Source organism: Diadema setosum, chromosome 19, assembly GCF_964275005.1.
Source record: "Diadema setosum chromosome 19, eeDiaSeto1, whole genome shotgun sequence".
Classification (NCBI taxonomy): domain Eukaryota; kingdom Metazoa; phylum Echinodermata; class Echinoidea; order Diadematoida; family Diadematidae; genus Diadema; species Diadema setosum.
In genome coordinates, this window is record NC_092703.1 from 10,533,172 (window position 1) to 10,544,058 (window position 10,887).

At 38.6% G+C, this 10,887-nt stretch overlaps 1 protein-coding gene across 1 annotated transcript in view; it reads left to right on the plus strand.

Annotated features, from left to right (window-relative positions):
- Positions 1-8,742, plus strand: part of LOC140243003 (adhesion G-protein coupled receptor G6-like) — a 34,106-nt gene extending 25,364 nt beyond the window's left edge. The window contains exons 17-24 of the mRNA XM_072322743.1: positions 581-683; positions 1,816-1,943; positions 2,567-2,596; positions 4,588-4,862; positions 5,494-5,563; positions 6,007-6,407; positions 6,809-6,922; positions 7,414-8,742. Coding sequence (XP_072178844.1) covers positions 581-683; positions 1,816-1,943; positions 2,567-2,596; positions 4,588-4,862; positions 5,494-5,563; positions 6,007-6,407; positions 6,809-6,922; positions 7,414-7,475 — 1,183 coding nt within the window. The 3' untranslated portion in view covers positions 7,476-8,742. The remainder of the gene's footprint in view (positions 1-580; positions 684-1,815; positions 1,944-2,566; positions 2,597-4,587; positions 4,863-5,493; positions 5,564-6,006; positions 6,408-6,808; positions 6,923-7,413) is intronic.
- The last annotated feature ends 2,145 nt before the right edge of the window (positions 8,743-10,887 follow it).

The window sequence follows — 10,887 nt, forward strand, 5'->3', positions numbered from 1 at the left end:
TGTTGGAAGCCGTTGTGAGCAACTCATAATTATGTGTTCATGAATGATTGTTAGATGAGTTTGAAAGAACACCTCCCCCTTCCCCCGCAAAAAAAAAACCCAAACAAAAACAACAACAACAAAATCATTCAAATTCATGAAATTCTTCCGTCGAGATGTTTTCATTGAAACTGACTTTACGTCGATGTCGGGCAATTTGTAAATCAGTTGCAAAAAAGAAATCATTAAATTATTAGAAAACAGCATGTCTGGTTAAGTATCCGTCTTACCTGCTTGAATTATTGTGTATTTATATTTTTTCTTTGTTTAATTAATAGGCTTGCCTAATTAGATTCTGTCGTCAGTACACGTGTACCAGGATTACACACACACTGTTTGTTGACATCCCGACCTTTATAGATTTAGCAATGGCTTCGAAATAACGACAAAAACCTCGTCATTCATTATAGCTTATGACACCGAATTTGGAAACCAATATTTCACACGTATATGTCAGGTGATACTGTTTAGCTTTTAGCGTATTTATTTTTGTAAATCTTTGTCGTCTATCATTTTTGCATTCCAATGAACTTCACTTACTGGGTCAAGGGTCATGGTCGTCGGAAGGTTGCCGCGTTTTGTCGAGTGAGGATAACAGGACGGAGTGTGAATGCGACCACCTCACCAACTTTGCGCTTCTCATGGTCAGTACATCATCGGGTTGCTCGTAATTTGATTGCAATGTTGAATTGCTGAACATGAATCCAATCTTGAATTCTGTTACTGTATCTTTGGTTGCTGTTTCGGTATCAGAAACAACTTGCGGGACTCTGTTTTTTGTTTTGTTTGTTTTTTGTGATAAATTCACAGCAAACTACTCTTTCTGTTGTCAATCAAATTTTGTGCACATACCGGCGTATCTAAACTCACACAGGAAAATGAATCTATTTGTTGTTGTTGTTGTTGTTGTTGCTGTTGATGATGATGATATTGTTGTTGTCGTTGTTGTTATTGTTGTTGGCGTAAGACAATGTTTTGATAAAAATCTACCCTTTGCTTTAATTTGTATATGATAGTATTGTCTAGCAATTTTGACTATTAGGATGAAACGGTTATGGTTGCGCATTATTGATCAGTGCTGCGCAGTCCAAAGACCAATATTGGAGGAAATTACCGGAAGAACTATGGAGGTGATGACATCTTCACCTTAGATGACTTTTTATATGGTTGCCGCCAATATCAATATTCGATGTAAACACGCAAAACCTTGAAGTTCTTAAATTTCCTTGTTCTGTCCACGTTTAAAGAAACTAATTTCATCTTATGATTTTTTCTTTGCAATGTTACTCTCAGTAAATAAGATCGAATGCTTCATGTGTATTGTTGTAAACACTTGTGAAGACACCCAGTGAAAAAGGAGGTACAGATGTACCAGCCTAGAATTTCAAGAATTGTTGTCGTCACCCAGCAAAAACTGCACCGAAAATTTACAAATGCATACCGTTTCAACGGATTGTCTGAATTTCTCCTAACTCTGCTGATGTGTTCATCTAATATCAATGCACTCATTCAATCTACATTTATTCGGGTTTTTATCAAATCAGGTTTCATTCCCCCTTTGAAGTCAACTTGAACAAGGCTTTTAATTGCACTTTTGTCATCATCTGGGACTGAAAGACTGTAGGAGATTTTAGCAAAGGGAACGTATCGCAAACATAATCCAGTGCCCCAGTGTGTGTGTCTCTTCAAGTAAGAACACCGCAAGGTCGTATTAAAAGTAATGTTCTTCAAGTCATTATCGTTTTGAGTTCTGCTTTTGTTTCCTCGCCTAATCAGGATCTTTACGGCGTCACCTCGTCGTACGATGACGGGCATCAGAGGGCGCTGTCCATCATTAGCTACGTCGGCTGCGGTCTGTCCATCATTGGACTTACCCTGACCTTTATATCTTACATGATGATCAGGTGAGATTATCAACCGTCTTGGCTCTTTGCTGTTATATTTGAGCAAACATTTTCAAATCATCCAATCGAACTGATACTGAAATAGTCTGTAATGATTTCGGGTGTAGATACAGAAAAGATATCAGGTTGTGAACGCAGAATTCATTAAAAAAAATACGCAATTTGAAATGATTTCATTCAAGTGTAAAGTTTAAAGTTTAATGTCAAGGCCCCACAAGTCTCCCACTGGCGCAGGCCTACTCGCAAATTTTCATTAATGTTGCTTTTACGCACAGAGAAGTAAAAGACGCCAAAAAACGTGAACATTTGAAATACCGTAACATAAGTTTCACAAGTAATCTGAAATTGTATGATTTAGGCAATTTATTTGACGAATCCCCCAGTCTGTTCACCTGAATTTCCTTTTCTTAGTAAAGTCAACGTGAACATGATGTTGGATTGCACTTAACTATTGCTTTTTCTCCAAATTAAAGATTCAGTGAAGTATAGTTATGACGTTACTCACGCGTACATTTTCATTGAATGTAGACCTACATCATGTTCCTCATTGTTGCTTTATACTAGAATTCGATTCTATTTCCTGGAGATTAAATCAATCAGATATCCATGTCTTGATTTCCCAGGACTGTAAAGATGGCCACCAACAAGAAGAGGTAACAAAGTGACCCTCCTCCCCAAATCTCATTACCCCTACTTTCCATTGCATGAATCCCGCACCCTGTTTGCATTAAACGCATCACCTGTTTCTCGTTTTCTTCAATCGATGTACGAGGATTCATTTTCCTTTATCTTCGTAGCTTTTCACTCTCTAATCCGACGATCCTGAATGAACTAATTAGGGACATCTGTAGGAAAAACCTATCCCGCTACAATCATTAATTTTTCTCTCAAGCTGTAGATAATGTTGGTTGAGTACGTGGGTCGTGGAATGAATTGCTCACGTATTTCATCAAATTCCCTTCATTGTTTCGAAGAAGAAAGAGAATCTGTTTTGGAAAAATCCTGTGCACCGCAGTCTTTTGTGAAAACATCGTGATACGAGGATGATTATCAACGGCATAGACCACTCTGTATATTTCACCCATATAGCTGTTCAATTCTGCGACAATTATGATTGAAGGTATCTAACTCTCTGCCGCACTTCGCCTTGATTTACATTGTGTTTTCACATAAACTTGATTTCTGTCAGGTTTTAAAAAGTCTTCTCTACACTTCTCAAGTTGACTTGCTTCTCTAATGTGACACCAACAGCTAACAATACTTGAAGAGTTTGATCAAAAACAAATTAACTCCGTTCTTGTTAAGTTGGGATATTTGCGATCAGAGCTCAAAAAAAGCAAACAAAGAAAATAATAAAAAAATCAGTATGACATGTTTTAAATCATTACTCCAAGAATATTCCTTGTTATGTAACAAGTGAGGTATCACTGAAAAGGTTTTATTTTGCTATATCTGATGGTGGAGCTAGTTTTAAATGTTTGAAAATGGCGCTTAGACCAGTTTGCGACCAAACTCTTCAACTATTTGCACTTCGTCGGGTAAGAATGATAAGGGCGTCTTTCTCTCGGAGACGAAACTCTCCACAATCCATAGCAAAGAAATTATGTATTTCACCTGTACTTAATCTTTGTCTGATAACAGTCTGTGATTTCAGTGATTAGAACATCGATGTTTTATATCTCGAAATCACTTCCTTTCTCTTCTTTATCGCACTCGACTTTTGGAATATACGCAATCTGGAGGAATCTATTGTGTATTGGCTATCTTGTTTTCGACTCCTGCCTGGATTAGGACAAGACTATTTCACAATAATTATGCCTCTTAACCTCGGTGTATAAAATGATGTCCAGCAATGATGCGGTAAATTATAATCGGGCTCAGCTCGGAGAACTGTGTATACACTATAGCGGGACATCCTGGGTAGATGGGATAGTCCATTTTTTTTTTTCATTCATCGTACATGACTTCTATCATGTACAATACGAAAGGGATTCTTATGCTTAGGACAGAACTTGTATGACATACTTAGCTTGCCTTTTATAGCTATACGTACTGTTATTCGAATCATACTTTGTTCTCTCTGCGTCATTGTCTGTAACATCGTCTGCATGCCTGTGTTTATGTGTTCAGTAACACGTAGAGTAGGAAATATCTTAACATCTTAATTCTTTTAAGTTTCAGCATACTCATTCTTCTTGACTGTGACTTCCTGCGCCATTCTATTTCAAGTATCATCTCCCCCCCCCCCCCCCAAACACCAGTATTGATCATTAATGATGTAAAAAAATTACCTGACCAAACCAAATATCAGTTTTATTCGTTTCTCCCTGCGAGGGTAACTTATATGAATTATAAAGGTGTAAGCATGGAAAAGAATAGACAAAATTTGTCTCATTGTTGACTCGTAGACCGCAACAAGCAGGAAATCATTGACAAGACCTTGTTAGACTACTGTGAACATAATATTTTATTCAATTCTAAAAAAAAAAAAAAAAAAAATATTCGTACGTCTTTCTCACTAGCAGAGATTATTTAATATGAATATGTTGATAAACACAATGTTTTTGTCTTTTTAGTAGGCCTAATTATATACTTTAAACTCATTAAATACTTTTAGTGAGAATTCTCCTTCTCTCCTTCTTAGGCAACTCCGTAGTGATCGTCGCACTCGTGTCCTGCTCAATCTCCTTGTCGCCCTCCTTCTCATGAACGTTTTCTTCATCGTCGATGCTGCCATCAGCGAGTCCGGTAACCCGGGCGACGTGCCCTGTAAACTCTTGGGGGCGCTACTCCATTTTGGTCTCCTGACGGCCGTGGCGTGGATGGGACTCGAGGCCTGGCACATGTACCTTGCCCTGGTGAAGGTCTTCGACAGCTACAGATCACACCTCATGAAGAAAATGGGCGCCATTGGTTGGGGTGAGTCACTAGTGTACAAACCTCATCACAACTGTAAATAAAATGGACCAGCTCGAAAAGATAGTAGAGGAAATTGCTAAGATTTTATGAAAATGAAGCAAATTAGTTTGATAAGAACTGACTAACTGCTGTTGATAGGGGCAAATCTCTTTAAAAATACCTATCGGTTTCTTTTACATTCACGGGAAATGCAGTGGGGAAATTGTAGTCTTCCTACAAGCCTAAAATCGTCCGAATGGGCTTTGAGCAGGAAAACATCCTTGAAAATTCAAGGAGTGGTCTATGATATTGGTCTTTGCGAGTGATTGATAAAGTGTAGTTACATCAATTTCTCATGGTATAGGGGAATCAGTTGAAACTACAGAACATGTGCCTTACTGCCATATGGGCAACATTCTGAATATCTAGTTCCATTCCTAGAAATCTGAAATTGTTCATAACAAATTTATACAGATACATTTTCAGCAATAAAATGTCAGTAATGCTCCAATAATACCTTTTTCTTGGGTCAATATCTCATCTTGTATTGATATGCGCGTGTTTTGTGCTTTTTTTTCATCCGTTATCATTCGAAGACTTGAAGATGCTGTTGATACAAATGTCATACGTCTTACTGCTTTCTTATATCCAGGTCTGCCGCTCGTCATTGTCGGAGTCACCCTCGGGGTCAACCTGGATCATTACAACTTCTACCAAGACTTGTGAGTTGATATCTGTTTTCTCTTTTAACTCTCAGTGTGTCAAGCGATTGGTCAGTTTGGTTTGGAGAGATTTCTGTTTTTCCCAGCAAGAAGAAAGTGACAAAACAAAGAGTGAACGACAGCTTTGTGTCCTCACATTACTGATTCTTGCGTCGAGTTGTTTTATAGGAATTGGTTGACAAATTGCACTTCATCGACGTAAAGGGTAATTTGTCAGTCAGTTGTAAACTTGTAACTCCTTTGCTCTTCGTTAAACTTCTTGATTTTGCCCCCCCCCCCCCTTTCTTTGCCCCACCTATGGACTCTTCATATATGATTTCTGTCCCTTCAATTTCCCTTCTTTTTTTCCTGGATCGAGTATTAAGGAAGATCCTGCACAATAAGTCGTTGTAACATCATGTAAAAGTACGAGTGTGTGTATGTGATTTTTTTTTTTCCACCAGTTGTTGGTTAGAGGTGGGCAGCGTCGTGTTCTACGTCACCTTCGCGGCTCCGGCCCTCTTCATGCTCCTCTTCAACGGCGTCATCTTCTGTCTGGTCACCAACCAGCTCTGTTCCCTGCGTCGACGTTCCATCTCCTCGTCGGAGAGCTTCGACGGCGCTTCGCAGCTGCGCGCCTCGCTCAGCATTACCGTGCTCCTGGGGCTCACGTGGGCGCTGGCGATCTTCATGATCGGGGAGGCGGGGCTGGCCTTCAGCTATCTCTTCGCCATCTTCAACTCCTCCCAGGGGCTCTGCATCTTCCTCTTTCACTGCGTTCTGAACGAGGAGATCCGACTCGGCTGGAGGACGATCCTGTGTCCGCAGTGCCTCACTCTCGAAGAACTGGCTAAAACTAGTTCTGGTAAGAATCAACTTGTTTGTTTGTTTGTTTGTTTGTTTGTTTGTTTGTTTATTTGTTTCTCTCCCAGTCTCTCTCTCTCTCCCTCCGTCTTTACCTGCTAGCATGTATATAATTATGTATCTATTGTACCGATTGATGCATACGCATGGTGTCCGCGTGTGGCACGCACATAGCACAGGTAAAATCGAACTCAAATGAAAAATGTCAAATGAACAGCTTGCATGCTACTAATCTCTCTCTTTTATACATATATATGAATCATGTTAAAACGAGAATACTGTATGTACCGTGCGGGTAACCTGGAACCTATATAATGCATTTATGATAATATTCTTTATTTGCACATGAGCATCATGTTGGTGATAATGACGTTAATTTATGTGCTCGGGGTTTTCTCGCAGGTCAACAGTTCAGTAACAGCAGCAGACAAGCCCAGCTTCAAAAGCGACTGACCCTTGAGCGGACGGGCGGCCCCAACGGCCACCTCAATCAAGAACCGATCATCTTCGAAGAAGGTAATTCGAACTTTCAGCAATGAAACAAAAATTTACGATATTAATACAACAACAACAACAACAACAACTACTACTACGACGACGACGACGACAACAACAACAACATCAACAACAACAACTACTACTACTACTACGACGACGACGACAACATCAACAACAACAACAACTACTACTACTTCTACTGCTACTACTTCGTAAAAAGAAGACTATGGTGACAGTAACGGACGATTGTTAGAATGATTTCGTCAGTGACGATGCTTGGGATGAATTAATAATGAGATTAAGGAAATAAAAATGTTTAAGTCATTATGATCGATCGACACACGTCTAGATTGAGAAAAAGAAATGCTTTGTGGCAATGGGAGGCATGAGAGGATGGACGTACCGACATCCTTCTGTTGGCATTGGAGTTTTGGAAGGCTGATGTATTTGAACTGATAAATGGGTATGCTTTTCACTAATGCTGTTCTTGTTTGATTCTAATGCCCCAGGAGTGCCGAAATTCAACCCATTTCAAGTCAGGCCCGATTCCTATCCGGATTCAAGAATCTGAGGACGCAAATATAAAGAGGATTTGACAGTGCGTGGCATTATCATTTGGCTCCCCAGCGGCAGGTTGTTACATCCACAATGCTTTCGGCATGGAGTGAGACAGTTGGATACTGGCCTGGACGAATATGATGGGCCAACGTTGGAGAACTTGCGCGATATGACGGCGGAACGCACCGGCCTTTTCATTGAAGTTTGTGTGGCGACATCAAATTCTCTGTTGTTGTATCTCAAAGAGAACTGACGCTCTGACCCGTGAAGGGAGACGTTTAATGAGGTTTTGTTTGGCTCTTTAATGTTCTATGACAGCTTCTGCACAGCAGACGTGGATGGAAATAGCCAGGGTTGACAGCAAGCAAAGATATAAATTTGATTTATTGATTGTCAAATATAGCAATTTGTATAAGGCATACCATGGAGTCATTGAAAATGAAGAGGCTAAAATTGATGAATCCCGGCGATGGTGACTAATCGTACATAACGAATGCAAAACTACGGAGGAAAAAAAATATCTTGCTCTCACATTTGAACAAGATAAAATTTTATGAGGAGTAAAGAGCATCAGTGTTTTTGTTTGTGTGTGAAAGGGTGAAAACAATCTGTGTATCGAAATCAGCTTGGCACACACGACTGATCATGCTTGTAACGTATCGGCGATCAAAAATGATAAATGTACCCGCTTCATTTTCATGTATATGTGATACAAAAAAAAAAACCATGTTTTGCATAAATAACTGAACTATAACTTTGAGCACCTCGCTCTGGTGTTTAACCCACTTCGTGCCACGTTAGTTTGCTGTCTATAGTTATACGTGTGCAATTTGTGCACATTGTGGACTCATTGGCACAGAAAGAAATGCACCGACGCTGTGCGACAGTTTTTGCCTTGAAGATGCATAATAATGTTATTATGCATGACTGGTAAAAAGCACCAAACAAAACCAGGACCCAGGGCATACAAAACGGGGTTTGGCGGTCACAACCCGCATTGACGATATGGCCTAATATATATTAATATTGCACGAGATACATGAACACGTGACTTAAATTCGCGTCAGCCATTGGCTATGTTCTTTTCAAATTCGTCCTGTGCTCATCGCCGTTTATAGAATCTCTCCACTGTGCAATAGTTATTGAGAGCTATCAAAGCGTTTAGAATATGTCATTCTCTTAAACGGCGACATTCTTCAACGCCGTGTAATATATCTCTTTTCTATTCTCATGTACATATCAGTTACTTCAGAAAGCTGAAATTAAAAATGAAACTGTAATAAAGCTTCTTGAATACAAACAAAGAGAAAGTTGTATGGTTATCACATGCTGTCCCCATATGTTCATTGTGACCTGAAACACAAATAGGAAAAGTGTGTACGTAATCATTGTTTGATGCACACTCTACAATGCTCTAAGACGATGTAGTCCCTACTATGTAATGTAGGTGGTGCGCATCGCATCCTGGCATACTATATGATATAATACGTGTATATACAGTATATACGTAAAGGTTTCACGATCAAGCAAATTAATTCCCAGACTGTTTGCTTTTTTTCTTTTTCTTTCTTTGGTGAAATTATTAAATGTAGTCGTGATGATGAAGTCTTCATACTCAAATAAACATTCCTGAAGCGTTAATCACAAATGTCTATACACAAGTGAACATTATTCCTCAATCCCATCTTGGGCCCGTTGCATAAAACTTACCGTTGAATTTCAATGGTAACTACCGTCAAAATTAGGCGTCACAGCCAATCAGCATCAAGGATTATAAAATTTACCGTTAATTTGAAGACTTACCGCTAGAAAGGAGCGGTAAGTCCAGCGGTAAGGGTTTTATGCAGCAGGGCCCTGGGAGGGGCTCTGTCGTTTACCTTTCCGATTTCGTTACTCACTAACTTATAGAAAGGTAGACGAATTTACAGCTGTACATTCATCATCCCCAGCATCAGAACTTTTCTGAATCAAAGTTCTCAAATCCATCTCGAAACCCTAAACATAACGTAGTTTTCAAACAATAATAATCATGCAGACAAATGATATTGACTAATGAGGTGTGGTGTCCAATATTTTAGTATTAAACGATTTCTTCAATATAGCATGAACCAGAATTCATCAACAAGATGGCCACTGAGCATGCTAAGGACATTGATAATATCTAGAACTCAAACGTTACGTGGACATATGTTCTCATGTCATGGCTTCTTGTTTCATGTCGGTTTAGGGCTTCTTGTTTTCCAAAGTGTGTTTTATGTTGCGAAACGATGCATTATTGTGATATCTTGTAAACTTGGGACAAAGCATCTCGCGTAATAAATTATTTATTAACACTTGCTGATCATTCTTCTTTTTTATCATTATCCTTTTTCATGTGAAAAAAAAAGAGACTTTGGTTTGCATCTGTATTAAGCTCTTGTTGATGTTGGTCGGGAATTGAAAGAGAAACAAATGCTGGTTTTCCATACAAACGTGGGCAATCGTGGTGACAGAGCGAGTAGGAAAAACTCCTGAATCTGATACATGAATACCAAATGAAAATTCAATGCTAATCAAATTCACAAGAGCCACATTACATTGATTTTCCTGGTTGTACGTTTTGCATATATATATATATATATATATATATATATATATATATATATATATGTGTGTGTGTGTGTGTGTGTGTATGTGTGCGTATGTGTGTGTGTGTGTGTGTACGTGTGTGAGTGTGTGTGTGTGTGTGTAAAGACAAAGATTTTATTATACATATTTTCAGAGATTACAGTCCTGTACTTAAATCTAAATAAAAGACTTACCTTTGAAATTAAACACACAGAGAGACACGCCAACACGCACACATTCACACGCCAACACTTCATCGCTCCTGACACCAGTAGGCCTTCAATCCAATTTATTGTGATAAAAACAAACTTAAAAGACGACTGTTAGTAGTCTTCGTATGTAAAGTATATGCATCGTGATGATATACACTTTGTAATCAAATCAGACTGTGCAGATATATACAAATACATATATGGCAAATTCATACAACTCCAAACACAGTTTCTTTAATGCTGATTAAGATCAAACCAAAATTATTCATTTCTATTTCAAAAGAAAAAAGAATAATGTTATTGTGATGAAATTGATGGCGTCTAAATTTTCCGTGATAAATTTTTAATCTTTTCACAAATTATATCACATCATTTCGCAGATCAAAATAATTAAATCAAATTAAATTTTGCATACTTATCTCCTACGTTTAGACTACAGACTATGACAAGGGTGACAATAATTCCCTTGGCTACATTTTTCAGATAAAAACAATCAACAGTTGGTACTTTTGTACAACATTGATGAACTAATTTCCCTGGTCAGCTGCTTCATATTTGTTTTCCTTTTACATATCGCGGTTAATCCAATTTAAATTCCCTTGTTTC